Source organism: Nematolebias whitei, chromosome 19 (genome assembly GCF_014905685.2).
Source record: "Nematolebias whitei isolate Nwh7 chromosome 19, NemWhi1, whole genome shotgun sequence".
Taxonomy (NCBI): domain Eukaryota; kingdom Metazoa; phylum Chordata; class Actinopteri; order Cyprinodontiformes; family Rivulidae; genus Nematolebias; species Nematolebias whitei.
In genome coordinates, this window is record NC_056516.1 from 35,075,311 (window position 1) to 35,096,764 (window position 21,454).

The window sequence follows — 21,454 nt, forward strand, 5'->3', positions numbered from 1 at the left end:
TCCATCCATCCATCCATCCATCCATCCATCCATCCATCCATCCATCCTTCTATCCATCCATCCATCCATCCATCTATCCATCCATCATCTTCTGCTTGTTCTGAAGTCGAGTTGCGGGGGCAACAGCTTGAGCAGGGAGACCCAGACATCTCTTTCCACAGCCACCTCTTCCAGCTATTCTGGGGGGACCCCAAGGTGTTCCCAGGACAACTGAGAGACATAGTCTCTCCACCGTGTCCTGGGTCTTCCCCGGGGTCTCATCCCAGTCACACATGCCCGAAGCAACTCAACTGGCTCCTCTCGATGTGGAGGAACAGCGGTTCTACTCCAAGTCTCTCCCGGATAACTGAACTTCTCACCCTATCTCTAAGGGAGAGTCCAGGTACCCTGCGGAGGAAACTCATTTCAACTGCCTGTATCTTTTGGTCACTACCCAGAGTTCATGGTCATAGGTGAAGGTAGGAATGTAGACTGACCAGTTAACAGAGCTTTGCCTTATGGCTCAGCTCCCTCATCACCACAATGGACCGGCACAGAGTCCGCGATAATGCAGATTCTGCACCAATCCATCAATCTCATGCTCCATTTTTTCCCCTCACTCATGAACAAAACCCTGAGATACTCGAACTCCTCCACTTGAGGTAGAACCTCACCCTCGACCCAAAGAGAACAATCCACACTTTTCCAAAAAGGGTGGATTGGAATTACAGTAGATTGATTGGAATAAAGAGTTGATGGTGTAGAAAAAATATAATAATAATAATATATATATAATATAATATATAATAATTTAAGCGGCATCTGTACTCACCAACCGCAGACTGGATAACTGCTCTATATGTACTGGCGTGCCGGTGAGGCTGCCACTGGGTGCACAAACTGGACATCCTCACTTGATAAGTACTCAGGTTAGTCACCCCGAGGTACACTGTAGGAAAGAAAAGACAGACACATAAGATTTACGTTTTATGACGGAGTCGGTGAATCTACATCATGTATTTAATTTATTTTTACTTTAACATCATCACCGCAAATTGCACAATAGCAGAGAGTTTTGGCAGATGCTGCCTAACTCCTCTGACTTTGCAGAAATCTTGGTATGAAGTGCAAACAGAAATAGCACTGGGACATAAAACAAAACTTTTCTGGAACTCTGAAAATGTTCATTACAGAGCCGTGAGCGGTCTTCCCTCCACACTGCTAAAATAAATCCACATAAAGCCGCCACGAGCTCACATCAGAGAGACCACATGCAATCATGTCCACACATGACGAACTTAAAGCGTGTGGCTGCTCCGTTTCAAGGACACCAAAGAGCATTTCCATGAAGTTAGTTGCAGACATATGGAGAAACATGGCTGCACTGTGTTTGTTCAAAGAGTGTACGTTTGTGCACACACACTCCTAAACAAACCCACGCAGTCTATTTATGCAAATGGAACATATGTGCTTTTAGCTTTTGACTCTTGGAAGTAAAAGTTGTTTGGAGCTGAAAGGCTTTTGTGCGTTGCTGAATGAGAAATGGCCTCGAAAATTTCAATATATCACACAACATCAAACAAAACAGAACATTTGGGTTGAAGATCTAATCTTCATGAATTTGACCTTCATACAAACGCTTAACTGACCCTCTCTGCATCTTATGTCTCTTAAAAAGCTCACCATTTGATTTACAGAGATAATTAGACAGGGTTTCTTTCAACGCATTAAGTATATTCTTTTACCATTTTCAGGGTATTTTAATAGGAATAAACTGCCGACTAATAAGTTCACACAAGTAACAGGTATTACAAAGAAATCTGGAGCAAAACTATTTATTTTTTTTTGTTCTTGAAAACAATACTTGACATTGACGCATCAGCTCACTCATCCCTTCCGCTCCACTGGCTTCATTAACATGCTGCTGAGCGAAATGACAGACGCTCCATTCACCTCCTGGGATGGCACGGGCCTAATCATCTTTCTCTCTTTTCCAATAAATCCATCTCTCCATCTTTTTCACTTAGTTGTTACCTTCACTGCTCTCCTGTTTGACTTTCTCACCGTGTCCTTTAATTCACCCAAGATGAGCCTAATTGCTATGCAAGTGATGAAAATTGGCACCGACGCAAAGAGGTACATGTGTGAGTTTAGCTACTTGTCTATACAAAGGAATGAAAATAGATGATCAGGTGGGATTTCACTCTCTGATATCGCTGGTCACTTTTAAGACTGTCAGATCAAATTGGTGACATCTCTGAGTCAAAAAGGGCAATTACAATAAAACTCCACGGCTGTAAAGAAGTTAATTAAAATGCAAGGGAGGGGAAATCCAGGCTTCAAATCTAACTGATTAAACAATCCAAGCCAGACGTTTAACGAGCTTTGGGAAAGCTCCACGTAGCCAGTAAAACCATTTAGATTCACCGCCTCTACGTTTCATTCCCAGGCTGAGGTATAATTAAACACAATCACTGTTAAAAGTAACAATTAGACATCAAGATGCTGACATCTGTGAATGTCCCATCCCCTCGTGTGATTAGAATTATAAACATTGCTCTTTATAAACATTTAAAAAACAAAAGACAAGAAAAATGTCATGCAGAGTTGTGGGTCAACGTAGAACTTCACTAGGATACAACTACGTGAACGGCTTTCAAGAGATTTCCAGAATGCCTTGCGATGTTCAAAGTGGATCAGTTCATGACTGAAAGAGGTGCGCAGTTCTGTCGCTTGAGTTTTGACCAAATCCGTGTACTGTCTGTATCGCAAAGTATTCACAGAGTCATTACAGATGTCTCAAACCCATCTGAACTTAGTCATTAGCATCTGTGACCCACCTCGATTGGATTAAATCTATATTTTGACACCTGAACAGGAGTTCTCTGACAGTTCTTTGATGCACACGCGAACTCACTTTGTAAGAAGGTCCAACAGAGAATGGTTAAGCCGTACTGATTCTCATTGACCTACACGAGGCGAGGTCAGTGAACAAGGCCAGGCTGATTCTGGCAGATCCTGATCATCCACTCCATGGTGAGTTCAGGCTGCTTCCATATGGACGCAGGTATCTGCTGCCCAGATGTAGGAGGAACAGACTGAAAAACTCATTCACCCCTGTAGCAGTCATGGTTCTCAGTGAACAATTATGATTTCTGTACTGTTATTTTTATGTCTTAATGCCTTGTCTAGTATGGATGTTTCATGTGGCTATTGACTAAAATAAATTGCCCCTTGGGGATAATAAAGATTCTTAAACTTGCACTTGAAAACATATCCGAGTCTAAAACTTAAACTATTGTGAATTATTAAAATGATTAAAAAACTGGTCCAAATCTACCTATATTAATTTAAAAACTGTTCTCCAGCTGAAAAATTATAAACACAAGGGCAGATGTGGGTACAAAGCAAGGCATGGAGAGTAAAACGTGAGCAGAGGTGAAAAATAACATATTGTTCATGGGAAGGAACGCAAATTTTGAAGCCGTGCGCTCAACAATAGCCCATGATTTTTTATAAACTGGCAATGCAAAACACAACCACATGGTTTGCTGGTCACAAACATTTAAAATTATTTAAGGCTGAAAAAGAAAATATGTCTTTCTCTAAAATTTTAGCTCAATGAAAGGTTTGAAAGCTCAACCATCTGGTACATAAATAACAAAAAAGGGTTCAATCGCGTCATCTGGACAGTTTCTTTTTGGGAGAAACGTTTCGTCTTTTATTCAAAAGACTTCATCAGTCTGAGGCCTGCCAACCCAGATCTGTCTTATAAAGATGAAACGTTTCTCCCAAAAATAACCTGTCCAGATGACATCATTTGACCCTTTGTTTTCTGATGTAGCTCAGTGATTTACCACCTTTAAAAATGTCAGAGGGCGGAGAAAAATGCAATGAAAAGTTATGAAATGGGACGTAAATTGTCTAAATTTATTTAAAAAGTTCACATGACAAGATAAAAAGACTATAACCAGTAAAAATATAATACCCTGTAATTTTCTGAATTCGGAAATTAGCCATTATTGATTTACTATAAATTCAGTGCTTCCTATATTGTATACCTTTAAATATATATTTTAACTACAGTACCTGTATGTATTACAATAACATAACAGATATTGAGATGTCAACGCCAATAAAAAGACAATAAACTTACAGGTCTTGGCCCTTCCTGACAGAGCCTCACTGGATCCAGTGGTGTAGGAGGCGATGACCTTGACACTGTAATCTGTCCCACTGAGCAGGTTTAAAATCAGCATGGTGCTCACGTCTTCGCCCACAAAGGTCTCCAGAGCCGCTCCGGGGGCTGCAAAGGGGCAGAATAATTAAAGGAGACATGTCAAGATGGAATAAATGGCCAGTTAAAGGAAAAATGAGCGGGTTCAGAGGTGATCATTAGTGTCAGATGTGGCAAAACGGAAAGGATGAATTTCATTTCAGATGCACACTGGTGGAAAATGTATTCCAAAGATGATATTTGTAAAAGAAGCTCCATATTTTAGCTTAGAATTTGCCTTTTGAAATTTATATTTCTGCTAAATGTGTTTATAGTTGCACACGAAGTACACAAAAGCTGGACCATGCTGTTCTTAGTTTTTCTTTGGAGGGAGCTCCTTAAATCCAAGTTTTACATTAACTTCTCAGACTCATATTAAAGCAGAACTAGCGTTAAACATTTCCATGATTTGCACATATTTATTCCCTGGAAGAACCAACACAGTTTAGAAGAAACGTGTCTATCGTTGCCTCAAGCCTTTAGCTGCAGGCATAACTTTAAGCTCCAGAAATCTGCTTAAATTCCTTGATTTAATTCACCACTTTACACCTTCTGAAGAAAACTTATAACTACTGACAGTCAGGGTGCTATTATACGTTCATATATCTTAAAACATGCATTTATAATTTGTAATAATTTTTGCAAGTGCTCAGATATCCTAACGTCATGATCGGTATAATTGCTATGATTTTTAAATTTCAAGTAAATACATGAAGAATTAGCTCATTTCTGTTAGAATTACCAGAAAGCGGCTGGTAGACGACCCTGTAGCCCATGGTGGGTGAAGGTGGAAGGTCCCAGCTGATCCGGAAACGGTTGTACCATTCCTCCGAGACTCGCAGGTTCTTTGGAGCTGAAAGAGGAACTGAGGTGGAAAAAAAAAAGAGCAATTTATGATTTATATTCAAACAATAAATGAACCGTACAATTTTATACTATAATTAAAGACAGCAGACCAAAACATTAGTGTTTTTTTTTCCATTAGTTAATTTATTTATTTACTTATTTTATTAAAAAGCGTAATACAGTTTTCATTAAGCTGCTTTTGGAATGAAACATGGTTTTATACAAAGCACAAAGCTATAAACAAATAAAAAAATGGCACATGTTAATGAAAGGGTTTGTTTAAATCAAATGAGTTAATAAAATACAGCATATAAAAAAAGTTTCCAGCATGAAGAAATCATTAAAAGTGCTTTAATAATGTCATCAGATTGGAGGAAAAGCAAAGAACAAGAAGCGCTGAGAGGACAGCAGCTGAAAAACCAAAGCTGAGGAAAAAGACGAGAACTTTGATAAAACTTAATGAAATTAGCACACGGCGAAAAGTCCAAAGTCCCTCTGTTACAGAGAGAGCAGTAAAATTAATGTGTCAGAACGATATTAAAACTAAAGGACTTGTGATTAAAATGACAACTGTGACTGCGCACAGAGAAAATGTTAGACTAGAGACATTGCGCTTACTGTGAAAATACAGTGTGAATGCTTATTGCAGAAGAATTAGCAGAAAAACAGCTGAAATTAGCTGAAATGGAAGAACTGGCCTAAATTAGCTGAATAAATAACACATTTGCTGAATGAGGTTTAAATAAGCAGAAAGGAGCACAAAAATTTGAAAAAAAAAGAAGCTAAAATTAGCACAAAAACAGCGGAAAGTAGCTGAAAAGGAAGAAAAACGCTTAATCAGAAATAAGCAGAAAGAGCTGAAATCAGTGCAAAAAATATGGAATTGGCTGAAAAAGCTAAAATTAGTATTAAAACGGCTAAATAGTAGCTGAAATTGTATAAAAAGTTGAAACTAGCAGAGATTAGCTGAAAGGAGCATAACAAGCTGAAAATAGCAGAAAGACGACAGAAGAAACCCAAAAACCTTCTAGTTAGCAGAAAAAGTCTGAACGGTTCACAAAACAGCTGAAAGTAGCTGAAAAAAGTTTACATTTGCACACGGAAGCTGAAGCAGAACAAAATGCGAAAGGAGCAGTAAAAGGTTGTAAACACATCTAATGAGTTGAAGGATGTAAAATGAGCTCAACTCTATGAGAAAAAAGTCGCAGAAAAGGCTAAATATGTCTAAAAGCTAAAGTTGCACCAATAACAAACGTCACAGCAGGATTGTCCTGAAAGAGATGAACGTTTTGATTTATGATTTGTTGAAATAGCGCAAAAACTGTGGAACGAGAAAGATGCTGAACAATCTACAGAAGAAAAATGGATCACAATAGTGTGGGTGCTTCATAAACATTCACACAGTGTCAAGAGTAAAACTAGCATCATCAGTCTATTTAAAAATAAAGTGTATTCTTTCATAACAGAAATGAACTTTTCGTCACAGTCCCATTTGCAACTGGTGTGCAGCTCTTGTTGACTGATTCAGATCCATGGAGAATATATATATATATTATTTTTTTTAACTTGGAAAGAGTCTGTTGGCTGTTCTGTTGGACATTTAAAGAGCTAAAAACGTAATTTGTCCCTAAGATGGTTCCTTCCAAACTGAAAGCTTCCAATCACAGCAGCTCTCACGCCTCATTTTCGTTATCCGCCCACTGTGGAGGTCCAGGGTTGAAAAACCAATCATACGTTTTGAGCTGTAAAAGCCCATCAGTATCTGCTGCAAACTGGTGCGTTTAAATCCTCGTTTCCTGCTTTCCTGTTGTATTATCCGTCTCCACGGGCTTTCCTGGAACTAAGAAAAAAAAAATCCCCATCTCTCCCTGTCATCCCTCCCTCGGTGTGTTCACCTGTAATGAGAAACTGGTGGTTCGGTGAAAGTCTCTTTGCGCAGACGCTGATTCTTGACTTTAAAAAAAAAAAAAACCTTTTTAGAGGCTTTGGAAAGAATTCTGGATCAGTTCAGGCTCAGAAACGACACTTCATGCCACCTGCTGCTAAATGTTCCTGAGAACATCCAAACCAAGTGTTCAGCTTCTACACAGCGAGTTTCACAGTTGTTTAAATAAGGCGTCACAACATCCACTGGTTAGAAACTGAACTGAGAACTCCAGCTCACATTCAAAATATGAGAAAGTCAGAGAGGCGAAATGAAACCACCAGTTTAATATCAACAAATGTCTAATTTAAACCACAAAGAGTTTGGTATTTTTAGTGATTTTCAAAAGTTCTACTTTCTTTTACTCTTTATTGTGTCACTATAGTTGCTCATTTGGTAAAGCCGTGGCCTCAAAGTATGCAGTAGTAATTTAATTGCATAATACACAGGGTTGACTATACAGTAGTACCTCGCTACTTCGCGGTTTGACTTTTGTGGACTCGCTCTTTCGCGGTTTTTCAAAGTATGCTAGTACACGACAAAAAAATAAATAAAACGATTGTGCACAGCACACGACTGTCAACTTTAATATTACTCACGGGAATGGACAGGATGGGATACAGTAAAAAGTTAACAAAAACAAAAAAAAAACTTCAGACAGGCACTGCCATTTTGTAGTTTTCTCTCAAGAAGCCTACACTTTATTGCCAGTCAAAAGGACTGCATTACCCAGAAGCCCACAGTGCTTCCGGACGTTGCTTTCTGCTGAAATGGAGGGAAAGTTTTGATCTGATCCAAAAAGGTTAGGTCCTTATTCAAAGTGACTTTGGCACTCAGTGGATGCAGAGAGCTGTGGGGAACAGACTGGGAATTGGACCAGAACCAGACTTCCAGCCTCATCGGTCAATCTGAGTGCTGTTTGCCGGACCATGAGGCCTCTCAAGCGGACGTTGCTTGGAGGTCTGGTGATTTCCCAAGAGTGCAATCTGATTTTTTTCATCCGGGTTTGGACTCGATCGGGACCATTGTGTGGTTTTGTGCTGGCTATCCAAAGGTCCGGCGCCCTCGAAATGTCTTGGTGTTCAAGGGCTGCAGAAAACCGATCAGAACTGGATCAGAACTGGACCAACTCACCAAGGCTGGTTAGTACCCATTCAAAATTTTACAGTAGCTACTGTGCAGTACACATATGTGTATTGTTAAAATTACGTAAGTTTAATTGTTTAGAACATTGCAAGAGTGTGGGAAGAGTTTCTAAAGCCTTAAAATATACATACTGAAATAAATACTAAAATACTAAAAAAATACTAAAAATAGGGATGCACAATATTATCGGTATGTTATCGTATCGGCCGATATTAGCGATAAAGTGAAATATCGGACATCGGCCATTCCATCAAAATAACTCACCGAGATAAAAGGCTTCTGTTTTAAGTTAGTTTTTAATTAAGAAACGGTCAAGAATATCTATTAATGCACTACTTACTACTTATGCACTTTTTACTTGTTGCTTGTGAACAAATTGAGTTTAGAGTTGTGAAAATTTACTAATTTGCACTGTCCGAGTGTTGTCATTGTGTTAGAGAGGGTAAATGTCAAGAATAAATTTAACATTAAACATAATCCAAGTTGAAGTTACGTCATTTTCAATCCCCCTTTTGGCATCTGGTAGCAGGCCAACTTGACAAAGACCATGCAGAATAATGTAGGATTTTAATTCCACAGCAGAGAAAGCTGTATAGTCTCTGTAAGTAGGTCTAGGGGGGAAAAGTATCTGTATTGGTATCGGTTATCAGCCAAATAAGTTTTAACATATTGGCATATCGGCCAAAAATCCAATATTGTGCATCCGTATTAAAAATACTATTTTTTAAAATATACATACTAAAATAAATAAATACTAAAATACATGTAATGTTCCTACTTGGCAGTTTTTCACTTATTGCAAGGGGGTCCAGAACGTAACCCCCGTGATAAACGAGGGACTACTGCATACAGGAAAACGTCTGAATGCTGTAAACAAGACTTACATGAAGCATTTTCATTTTATGCACCAAAAAATAAAGCAGTATTGAAAGATTTATCTGCTCCTCCTCTAAAGATAATGACAAAAACAAGGACATTTACGGGTGGAAGTAAACTCATTACTGGCTAATTTGCCCACAAATTTATGCCAAATGCAACATTGCTAGTATTTTTGTTTCTCTTTTTTTTTTTGAGGATTTAATACCTGTCACCCTTTCTGAAAATCCCCAGCACTTTTCTAACTAATCACCCTGTCCCTCAGTGGATCATCCCCTCAGAGTAATCTGCTGCTCCTGCCACATTATCCATCCTCGGTATGGGATAAACAGCCAATCACCTCCGCTGCCTTCAGTGTCAGGCCTCCCTCAGCATTCACCTCCTCGCTCCCACAGGTTCAAATCCTCAGATTACACCAGCTCCCTTTGTCACATCATCTATTCTCACTCTTAAAAAAAAAAAAAACTAATCACCCCCCGCATTCCTCGTCATCTTTTCCTCCGGTGATCCTCTCATCCCTCACTTGCTAACAGGAGTCATTCATCATCACGGAGTGTCGGAGGCCCGTCATTTAAAAGTCGGGGAACGTCGTTAACGCCTGCTAATGTGTGTAATGTGCTGCTCAGGGACACATGATGGGACGGAGAGGAAAGATAAATGACTCGGATTTAGACTTTTGTTCTTGCTGAAAGTCAAGTGTTTGTTGGGCGATGCGATTGGCGGCAGAGGAAATCTTTAGCTCTTGCTTAAATATTTACAGCATGCAGTCGCATTTACATTTTTACATATATTAGTTTTTTAGAAAATGGTTGATGCTCTTTTGAGCCACTGAAACAGGCTGTCTCATTTTACAAACTGGAAATTAGTTTGAGATTAACAACCTCCCATATTTTTCCACCCATCCCTTTTTATTTATGTATTTCCTGTTTATAGGCTCTTCTGTAATTTATTTTTTAAATCAGACTACTTTCACATACCTTGAGTGATAAAGTACTGTAGCTACCAAAATACCCAAGTTTTATGCTTTTTTAATATGAATATTTTGTACATGAATATCATCTATAGTAAAATTAAGTATTGAATACACATGCAGGTGTACCACAAAATTTGCAATCAGATGACATTATCTGTGGTGAGAACAGGAAACAGGTGGAAGAGAACTTAGAGAGGTGGTGGTATGCACTTGAAAGAAGAGGAATGAAAGTCAGCTGTAGTAAGACAGAGTGCATGTGTGTGAATGAGGGGGAGGAGGTGGAACAGTGAGGCTACAAGAAGCAGAGGTCACAAAGGTGCAGGACTTCAAGTACTTGGGGTCCACTGTCCAGGAAAACGGGGAGTGTGGTAAAGAGGAGAAGAAGAGAGTCCAGACAGGATGGAGTGGATGGAGAAAAGTTTCAGGAGTTATTTGTGACAAAAAGGTGTCAGCAAAGGTCAAAGGAAACGTTTACAAGACAGTGGTGAGACCAGCTATGTTGTATGGTCTGGAGACAGAGACATGGACAAAAAGACAGGAGACAGAACTGGAAGAGGCAGAAATGAAGATGTTGAGGTTCTCCTTAGGAGTGACAAGGATGGAGAAGATCAGGAATGAGATCATGAGAGGTACAGCACAGGTTGAACAACTGGGAGATAAAGTTAGAGAGGACACACTGAGATGGTTTGGACATGTCCAGAAGAGGGACAGTGGGTATACTGGTAGAAGGATGTTAGAAATGCAGCTGCCAGGAAAGAGACAAAGAGGATGCAATTAGAGAGGACATGGAGGTAGTTCTTCTAAAACTGTCATAAAGCATAGTGAAGTTGCCATATAAAAAAAAAAAAACCAGTAGAATTGGAAAACAAAAAACATCAACAAATAAACTGATGCACATGAAGGTTTCTCCAGCGCTTCAACTTCCATCACAAAATAATCACTTTTGTTCATTTTGACCAGAAGAACAATGCCCTTTACCTCATTTCATACCACCTCTGAAACCTTCTGTCCAGAACATCAAGCATTTTACATAAATAAACACGTTGCCAGTCCGTTTATGTGCTGCTCATGTTTAAAAGAATCAAAGGAGTTTGAAAGAAGACGTCACCTTGATTTACCCTCAAATCTACTCAGAAACCCAATAGAGTTAAGATGTTTGTATTGTGGCACAATTTTGGCACCCAAGATCTTAAAAACTGCAGCTGCTGCTCGATGTTTGTGCAGATTGACACAAAAAGCAGATTCTTGGTAATAGAACTATGAGCAAAAAGCTCCTTCTTACATTTTTACAGCGAGGCTCAACCCATTCTTACACCTAACTCATAAGAAATGTTCTCAAAGCTAGAAAACTGTTAAAACAACGTACAAAACACAATTGTTGTTGAATTATTCTACTAAGTATTAACTCTTCTGTCATAACCCAGAGACTAAGCAAGTGGAAAAACATGGGAATTAATTCAGCTTCCTAGCTGTGGGTTAGTTCCAACTTTTAGCTTTAAGTGTTTTTAAAGTCAACTTTCACATGTTGCACTCACAGCTGGTCTCCAGCAGCATTTGTCTGTTGTTCGCAGCTGAGTGGGGAGTCTACGGGGGTTTTAAGAGACTTTTCACAGAAATCACACGTCAGCTGTGACAAGAACTAAGAAACGGGTCAGACTGACTCAGAACACGACGGCTGAGCTCTAAAAAAAGTGTAAAGAATAAAGAAGCTGCAGATGCAGGTGGTACAGATGTCCACGTTGTGTTTGCACACTCATTTAAAAGTATACGAAGTTTATTAACAGTAATGAGTAATGCAACGTTTCTGACTTACGTGTCCGTCCCTTTTGCGAAGTGACAGCTCCGTCTCCCTCGGCGTAAACAGGAGTGATGGAGACTTTGTACTCTGTATCTGACAGGAGAGGCTGCAGAGCCAGGCTGTTCTGACCGGCAGGTACGGTCCTCTGCAAACACAAAAATAAACATCTATAATCAGCTTTAAAGGCTGCTAACAATTGCATTCCTTCCTTTCCTGAAATGCTCAATGCCTTTTTATACACTTGGTGTGATATTTTACCTGTTAAATTCACGTCAGGCAACCAAAAAGTTGTGATATTATCATAATTTCTTGAACTTTCCCTTGAGACATTTTGCTTTCTTGCGAAACCCTTTTCTTATTTTCATGTCACCTTTATTTAACCAGATATAAACACTAAGAAGGAAGTCTTCATTACAGTGCTGAACGGGCAGCACCAACAGGTATTTGTAGGGTCAAGGGAAGGGAAACATTACAGTTAGGTAAACAATAAAATATAGAAGTCAACAACAAAGAATCACAAATTACATTAACAGCTCATTGTCAAAGTCCAAAGACAACATTACTGTGCATGAAAACATTTACAAGTATCTTTAAAAATGGCTTTTAAATGATTTTTAAAACTAGAAACTGACAAGTGACGTCAGACCCAAAGTTGTTTGGCAGCAGATTTCAGTCGGATGGAGCAGCAGAGCCAAAGCCAGACTTGGTCTTTGGAGTAGTTCACCACAAATACTGAGAGAACTGTGTGTTATACTTAGAAACCGGTGCTAGTTGCAGTAGATTAGTTAAATATGGAGGTGAATAACCAGCAAAATCTTATAAATGGGGGTAAACCAATGAATTGCATGACAAGTATGTAGAGAAGCCATTTAACAAGACAGTAGAGACAACGATGTTCTATAAGGAGCATTTGTAATAAAGTGAATAGCAGAGCAATACATTGTGTCCAGCTTACAAAGGACACCCTTACAAGCATGTCTGTCAATTATGTCTCCACAATCGAATACAGGTAAAATGTTTTTTTTCCAACATTGGTGCGTTTTGCAGCCAATAGATTTCTATATAGATAACCAAGTCTCACTTTAACCTTAGATTGTAAAACATTAACATGTGAAAAGGACAGAGCACCATCAATCCATATTCACAAATATTTATTAACTGTTACTTCTTCTATAATTTCACAGTTTACAGTTGTGAAGTCCACTGAGGTGGGTGTGGTTCCTCCTCCATGGCCAAGCCACATAAATTTAGTTTTCTTGGCATTTAAGGAAAAATGTAAGTCAGAAAAGACCTGCTGGATTTCAAGAAAACCATATGCAAGGGACTTTACAACCTCATCCGGAGTAGAACCAAAAGCATATAAAATAGTGTAATCGGCATATAAATGAATGGAGGCCTCACTAACAGAATGTGAGGTATCATTTACAAATATGGAGAAAAGAACTGGACCAAGAATGGAGCCTTGGTGTGCACCTAACATAACTGGAAGAAACTGAAGTATGAGCCAACCTTCACTTGCTGCGACCTATTTGAACGATAATTACGGAACCATGTTAATGGCTCTCCTGAAATTATTTTTAATTTAATGAAATAAAAACAAGTTGATAAAAATAAAAAGAGCTGTTGACATAACAATATAAAACTAACTGTGTTTTATTGGTCTTTTTTTTTACACACCCATAAAACTGAGTCATATGTCCTTTTACACTGATAATAATAATAATAGTAGTAGATTTATCAGTCTTTTCGTTGGTCCTACATTGTTTTCAGGGGAAACAAACGCTGATAGCTTCATCAAACAGATAAAACCAACAGCGAGGGTTCAACACAGAAACCAAATTTCTTTACCCCGTTTGCAAAAAAAAAAATAGATTCAAAAGTGAACTCACGAGCAAACGAAACTAAGTCATCAACGCAAACAAATCTAAACTCAAAAACAAAAGTGTATTAGCCTTTTAATAGAGGTGAGGTTGTAGAAGATGTTGCAGTAACTTCTCGGGTTTAGGAGGTTAATTGTGTCTGGGTTTTCATCTCACCACGGTCGCTTGAGTTGGCCTTTTGTTGAAACTGATCCGTAAATGACTCGTCTGTCCCAGAGAAACGTTGCTCTTGTGCCGCGATGGAGCGAATCTGCCTCTTTTACCCTGCGGGCGTCTTTTATTTTCTCTTCATCCCCACTTCAAACTCCCTCTTCCTCTGTGCATCATCTGCTCCTGCAGCTTTTGTTTTTGGGCTTCCTGCTTTGCTCCATCTCTTTGTCTTTAATTATAATTATCTAAGGGTATTTATTATTGTAGTTTATTTCCCACCTTCAATGAGAAACCTACAGAGGTTCTCAGTCTTTATTGTTATTCAGTTTTTATCTTTTCATATAGCAGCATGACATGAATTTCATATTTATATTCTGATAATAAACCTAACTGTGCAACAGGTGAACAAAAGAAACACGTATTTTGCTTAATTATTTTCTGGCAATTATTCTTTTTAAATCCTTGACAAATAAACTAATTAATTTAAGTTTTATCTTAAAGTCACCCGGTAAATCGTAACGGGTTATGTGTTTTTCATTATAAGGAACCGGTTCTTGTCTTCCCCTACAGCCAGTCCACGCGTCGGTTTCTTTCTGGCGGGCCCGTTTGCATTCTGAGCATGCACGGCCTGGCCTTACTCCATCTACAAACTTCTCTACTTTCTAAAGAAAACTCTTTCTCAGACACGTCAGTCAGACAAACACTGTGGGCCTCGAGAAATCAATTTCAGCCCAGTCTGATGAAAAAGGCTGCAAGTCTCTAAACTGTCACAGCCACACAGTTCAAAGAAATCAGCTCCATGCATTTTTGCTCCACCTATTTGTAAATGAAAACATACTTTCATGAAGTAATTGCTAAACTCAGAAACCCAGTGGTGTTTTGAGGAAATGGTCTGGTCTTGATTATTAAGCTTCATGCATTTTATTTATTTATTTGTTTACCGTTACATCAGGACTTAAAGACAATTGGATGGATGGCGTAGTTAATGGTCCACAGTACATTACAGTGACCATATGACTAAACTTCAGCACTTGAAGAGTTAGTTTTTTACACATTCAGGTTACATAGGGGTTATAAAATATAACAGTGAGCAGCACAGTGAATAAAACGCACTATACTGTTGCTTTTACCAGTAAAGAGGTTAAATTAAAAAACAATTTCTTGGCACCAGCTGGGTCAAAAATGGATTGTTATAAACATCTGAGAAACAGAAGTCAACTGGTGATGGCCAGGCAGCTGAGGGATGTTAATTCTTCTGAGTCTGTAGGCATTTTTTTTACTTTTTCTCTTTTTTTATAGAGAAGGGTTGTGCCGAATGAGCGAGCGGAAAGGGAATTAGTACGGGGGCTCAGTGAAGAAAGCCAAAAGGCAAAAGCTGTCGACATTGTTGTAGAGCTATAATCCTACAGAGACTCGTGGTGTTGAGCTGACGGTGGAAACCTGATTTAATTTGTAAATCTAGAAGTAGTTTAATGAGCAGAGAGATGAACGCAGTAAGTTCCAAAGTTCTTCTTTGCCTGTGTTGCTCAAGGTGGTGGTTAGAAGAGCCCGTTCAAAAGAGAGGAAACAACTTTATTATTTATTTTGCATCAATAAAAGCATCTTTTGGATACTAAAGGAAAAAAAAAAAAAGAAATAAAAGTTTTGCTACTTGCAAACTGCCCAGGGAGTTCCCTATGGTGGCCCTAACATGTAAATGAACATTTGAAAAAACTGAATTATATTTGAAAAAACGAAATCACATTAAACCAAAATGGAAGTGGCTAAAGCAGAAGTGGCCAAAGTGGAAGTGGCCAGAATCACATTTGAAAAAAAAAAAAAGAATTATATTTGAAAAAAATGAAATCGCATTTGAAACAACGGGATCACATTTGAAAAAAGCGGAATTACATTAAACCAAAGTGGAAGTGGCCAGAATTACATTTGAAAAAACGGAATCACGTTTGAAAAAAACGTTATTACATTAAGCCAAACCAGAAATGGTGTATTTTTTTTTCTGGGGGGTGGTAGTTTTTTATTTTAGTTTATTAACAATATAAAACAGAACAACAGAACAATGTACAGAACACACACAACGTACCTCCGTTGTGTGTGCTAGCCTGCTAACTGTACCTCTGTCGTGTGTGTACTATACATTGTTCTTTTTTATATTGTTTATGTTGCTGGAGGTTTCTTCCTTTTAAAAGGGAGTTTTTCCCTTTCCACTGTTGCCACTGTGCTTGCTCAGGATGGGAGACTGCAACGAAGCCAAGATTCAACTTGTCTGCTGGATTCCTTAGATAAAGAACTTTACTAATTGGTTTTATGTATATGAATGTTCCTGTAAAGTGCCCTGAGACAACTTTGTTGTGATTTGGCGCTATATAAATAAACTGAATTGAATTGAATTGAGTAAAAAAAAAAAACCCACACCGCTTCCGGTTTGACTTAATGTAATTAATTACGTTTTTTTCAAATGTAATTTTGTTTTTTTTCTATATATGATCCCAGCCACTTCCACTTTGGTCATTTCTGTTTTGGCTTAATATAAATCTGTTTTTTTCAAATGTAATTTCGTTTTTTTTCTTTTTCAAATGTTGTTAATTTTCACTTTAGGGCCACCGTAGTCCCCTGCCTTTGGTACAGTTAATGCTGGATATGGGCACCAGTGACCCAAAAAGCAAGAAGCGGTAAAGATGATTGATGGATGGATGGATGGATGGATGAATGGATGGATGGATGGATGGATGGATGAATGGATGGATGGATGGATGGATGGATGGATGGATGGCCAAAATGTTTTATCAGGACCCAAATCAGTTATTAAATTTTAGTAGAGTCAAGTAATTATTTTAAATTAAAAAAAAAAAATTGTGGGTGGGGTAGGTGAAACACCCACACTTGCCCCCACCCTCATTCGCCCCACTCTGGGCCCATGAGCAAGGCCCTTAACCCCACCATGTGCTCCCTAAACAGGTCTCTCTTGAAAATTAGTTCTCGTGGCTCAATGAGACTACCTGTATAAATAAAGGCTAAATGAAAAAAAATGAAAAAAAAAATTTTAAAATACTTGGTTATATGTATAAATTTGTTGTTTTTCATTATTTTAAAGCTTGTTTTCTTGTAATTACAGTAATTTATTTTAAGCAACACCATTTTTTTTCCCCACAGTAACAATAATTCATCTTAGGTGGCAAAGATTTTCTACAAATTATGGTAATTTATTTAATACAGCACAGCCTTTCTTCTTTTCTTAAAGCAATTTATTTTCAGTAGGGCATATTTTCTTGTGTATTTTTGGTAAATCCCACATCAAGCCTTCAGTTTCTCCCAGCTGCTAACCTCCAACAGAGAGGTATGAGTCTAAAAAAACGTTGTGGCGAGTAAATAAAACTAGCATGGCTGTCACTAAAAGATGATTTTAATGTATATATTTAGATATATTGAGCTAGCTTTAGGCAGAGCTCTTAATATTTTATTGAAAACCACTGGTTTAAAGACCGACACGAACTAAAGACTTAAAACTTGGAACAGAAAAACAATCAACTCATCAAATATTTAAACCTGTAAAGTTTTTTACCTCCTCAAGCATCGTTGTATTGCAGAGCTAAAGCATCCAGAACTCACAGTTGCACATGATGCCCAGCAGCTTATAGTTTATTGAACACTGAATGAAGCATCGACTTCAGCATCACATCTGTCTGCAGACAGATGGCTGCAGAGTTGAGTCGCCCCATAGCTACACCGAGGACACTAACATCTGGAGAAACGGTGACAGAACCATCTGAATGGACATAACCAGGACATAAAAAAAATAGATTTGTTATGCATGACATGGCTGCGGCCTCAAGGCTGAAATAAATGTGGCAAACAAAACAAAAACTGACAAACAAGGACTACAGTATAAAGGAGTAACTCTGGTCTGCAAACATTTAAAGCAACAAGAAAAGCTAATAATAGAGCCTTTTAGAAAGTTTCTCTTTTCATCAGCTAAATGTTGTTGCACCCAAAGGAGAAAATCATAAGAGAAAATTTGAATAGATCTGGGTTTAATTGTTCCAATAAACCAGGAATTGTTTTATACGGGGCAATTTTTGAAACAATAAAAAGGCTGCAGACAATGTAAGAGCATTCCCGGACATATGCAAATTAAACTTTTAGCTTTGAATACTCACTAAACAAAGAAGGTACTAATATCTGTGTAAGAAATAAACAAATGAGGACTTTATAAAAACAATTGAAAGCTGCCATTTTTTATTCAAATTCTCCACGACATAACTTTTAAACTCACTCTTCAACTGAACAGTTTTGCACATGCATGATTTAAAAAAAACATCTAATCTATGTGCACAGGAAAGTAAACGCCACGAAAGAGCCCATTAACTATGATGAAGACAGGCTGGTCTCTCTCTGACAAGTGGCTCATCAAGTTGGCTGTAAAATGTTTTAACAACATCCGTGCATTAAACACTGAACAGAAAATAAATGGTGGCAGCCATCTTGGATTTTGATGGGGCCTTTTTTACGCCTTGATGCGACCACACACTTCAACGGAAGTTGCTTATTTTTTAAGTTATAGCGCTCACCAGGTTAGCATAAAGACACATATGGTGGCAGCCATCTTGGATTTTCACATGGCAACCTGATTTTTGAAAGGCACTTCTCTTTCTTACCTTTTTGTAGCCACAAACCAAAATGGAAGTTAGTACCTCACTTATTTTTCACGTCTTCATGCTCACAACATGTACGGACAGAAGGACGGGGGGTTGTTCAAATTCCCCCTCTTCGCTCTGCGATGGGGGACAACAAACTATTGACTATGGCAAAACTACAACTGAATAAACCAGTGGGTTTCCAGTAAACGTGAAGTATTCTAGAATTGCGCCGCTCGGTGTGGCTGCATGTTGGAGTAGCTCTTCTGAGATTTTGCTTTAGTAAACTTTTAAATCCTCTTTTGCTGGATGTAGATCACATTTTGTTTCCTCTGCTATCAGATTCTGTGCAGCTGGAAGAATTTCTACTGAAACTTTTTTTAGTTTTGGATATTTGTTATGATGCATAACCATAACAATAATGAGTTTTATTACAACCAGGAGCAGCTGATTAACATCTCAAAAGCTCAAATAATATCTCAACTACAGCCTCAAATCTCAAATGAGTTGAAAAGGAGGTGCCGTGGATGCATTCTCGTCTCCCTGCCGGCTGTGCTCGAGTGCCTGACCACTGAGATCCTGGAACAGGCAGGAAACGTGGCTCGTGACAGCAGAAGGACCGGGATCATGACCTGGCTGTCTGTCCGCAGCGACGAGGAGCTCGGCAGACGGCTGGAAGGAGTGTCCATCGCTTTGGGAGGAGTTCAGCCTGGCATTGGGCGGCCCTGCAGCCCGGAGGAACCAAGGCTAGCTGAGTCTGGGTGGACAGATCGGACGGCATTTGCGACCAGTTTCTTTGGCTCTGCTGTGACGGATCATTACAAGAGATCCTTTCTGCCTACAGCCATCAGTATCTATAACATCTCTTAATAAAACGAGGATAATGAGTTACAACGACATTTAATTTCCCTTTGGGATTAATAAAGTATTTAGAACTGAACTGAATAGAACATCCGAAAAAACAAAACGAACAACAACAAAAAACATGCATGTTAGGCTCCCTTCAGGCTCGGGCATCCCTCAGTAAAGAAATTTGTGATCTCAGTGGGACTTGCCTGGTTGAATAAAGGTTAATAAAAAAATGTTAATAACTATGTTTGTGCATGAATTGAATTTCCTACTATGTTGGGTCAACGTTGCATCCTATTTCAATAAGCTCAGGGATCAAAGTTCACAAAGAAGCAGAGACAACACAACTAAGACATTTGGTTTTAGTTCTACCTTAACAGATGTCTGAAAAGCACCACATTTAATTAAGTTGTTGCATTATTTAAATACTACAGGAGCAACATGTGACATCTCATTGCTACTGGCTGATGAAGACCAGATCCCACCAGTGAATATAAATGCAGATAATTGCTGCTCCAACATCATAAACAGGTTATTGTTTTGATTCTCCTCTTTTTGTCCAGTAGTTGGTGACCCTCCATTTGGTAGCAACGCTCCACAGAGTGAGACTTGCAGGAATGCAGTGGAAGAATGGCATTATTTTTTTTCTCTTTCCCCTTTAGGCGGTAGCTATCGAGTGCAGCCCTCGGTGATTCATAGCCTGACCGGACTGCCAAACAGAACTCACAGCTGTTCGCACTTTGATAAGAGATCTCATTTAACAAGCTGCCGGTGCGAGCAGCTGGTAGCTCTTTATTGTCAAGATGAAAGGCTGCGACGGGACCTGGGTCCAGAGCCGACCACAGAGGTGCAGCGGCTTGTGGTGCAGCGATGCCGTAAATCAGCACACGCAATTACACACCTATCAACTTTGAGTCATCCAAATATGATAGATTTTTGAAATACTTGTCAATCGTTAACCTGATTTAGAGCACAGGCCCAACTATGAAGCTGTGAAACCTGCTTCTGTCTATGTCAGGCAGCAAAGACATTTATTACCACTTATTGGGCATGGTGATTAAATTTAAGTAAGAAGTCAACATTTCCAGTGACAGATGGCAAAAAAAAATTCACCTATGAAATGTTTGTTGAAAGTATGACCCTGTTTTAACGTCAAACTCAAAACGGATTTTAAAGTGGCTTCATATTTTCTGTAATTAATGTCAGAAATTGAACCAACTCCCCCCTGAGGACTCAAACCAGGACCGGTTGGACACTTTTCAGCCATTCTGCTCAGCCTTCTGTTTCTTTTTGTAAAGATTTATGGGGTTTCTACTCTTTTTCACTTGAGTGATCTGTGACAAGACAGAGTTTGTGAGTCCACCGTGACAAATCTGCTAATTGTCGTTCTGTTGGCACAGCCTCTGTAGCGCCAGCACATCATTTTCACACATTACGTCCCATCGACAGTGGTTGCCAATGGATTACTTTAAAATTGAAATGAATATTTGCATGAGCTGGAATGTAATGATTTAAGGATTTATTCGTTTGAAGATTTGTTGCCTGAAAATCTAGCTGTTAGTTGGAATATCAGCAAGACATAAAGTATTTGAAATTTAAGGTATGGCAGGTGAATAACTCCAAAGTTTTGTCGGTTCGGTCAATGTTGTCTTAGTTTTGTCATGTTTAATGGACTTATGTACACCTGTTCACTGTTTTTATTTAGTGTTGCACCTCTTTTATATGTTCTGTGTTCTGTAAACAGTAGTGCCTCGCTACTTCGCGGTTCGTTTGACGCGAATTCGCTCTATCGCGGTTTTTCAAAATAACATTGGACATGACACAGTTGGGTGATTGATGGATGAGCCGCAGAATGTGTGCAGGCCATAGCTGCAGGAGAAGCCTCCTCCTGCAGCATGTCATATCTCTGCACTGCAGTGGAGAAGTGGGCGTGGCCGAGAGCGCTGGCAGAGAGCAGCCGGAGGCAGAGAGCGGAAACCATGATATTCTGTGTTCTTTTAGAGAGTTTCGAGTTTAGAAACATGGTTTAGAATATTGCAAGAGTGTGGGAAGGGTTTAAAACACCTTCATATATACAGTATGTATATAAATAATAAAATAAACTACTACTTGTACTACTATTCCTA

General features: G+C 38.9%; 1 protein-coding gene across 1 annotated transcript in view; it reads right to left on the reverse strand.

Moving 5' to 3' along the window:
- The window catches only part of LOC119425516 (collagen alpha-1(XIV) chain), a 231,844-nt gene that overhangs the window by 90,895 nt on the left and 119,495 nt on the right, over positions 1-21,454 (reverse strand). Inside the window, exons 13-17 of the mRNA XM_037693045.1 lie at positions 17,523-17,611; positions 11,834-11,963; positions 4,998-5,120; positions 4,136-4,285; positions 812-928 (exon numbers count right to left, since the gene is read on the reverse strand). Of these exons, the coding sequence (XP_037548973.1) occupies positions 812-928; positions 4,136-4,285; positions 4,998-5,120; positions 11,834-11,963; positions 17,523-17,611 (609 nt within the window). The remainder of the gene's footprint in view (positions 1-811; positions 929-4,135; positions 4,286-4,997; positions 5,121-11,833; positions 11,964-17,522; positions 17,612-21,454) is intronic.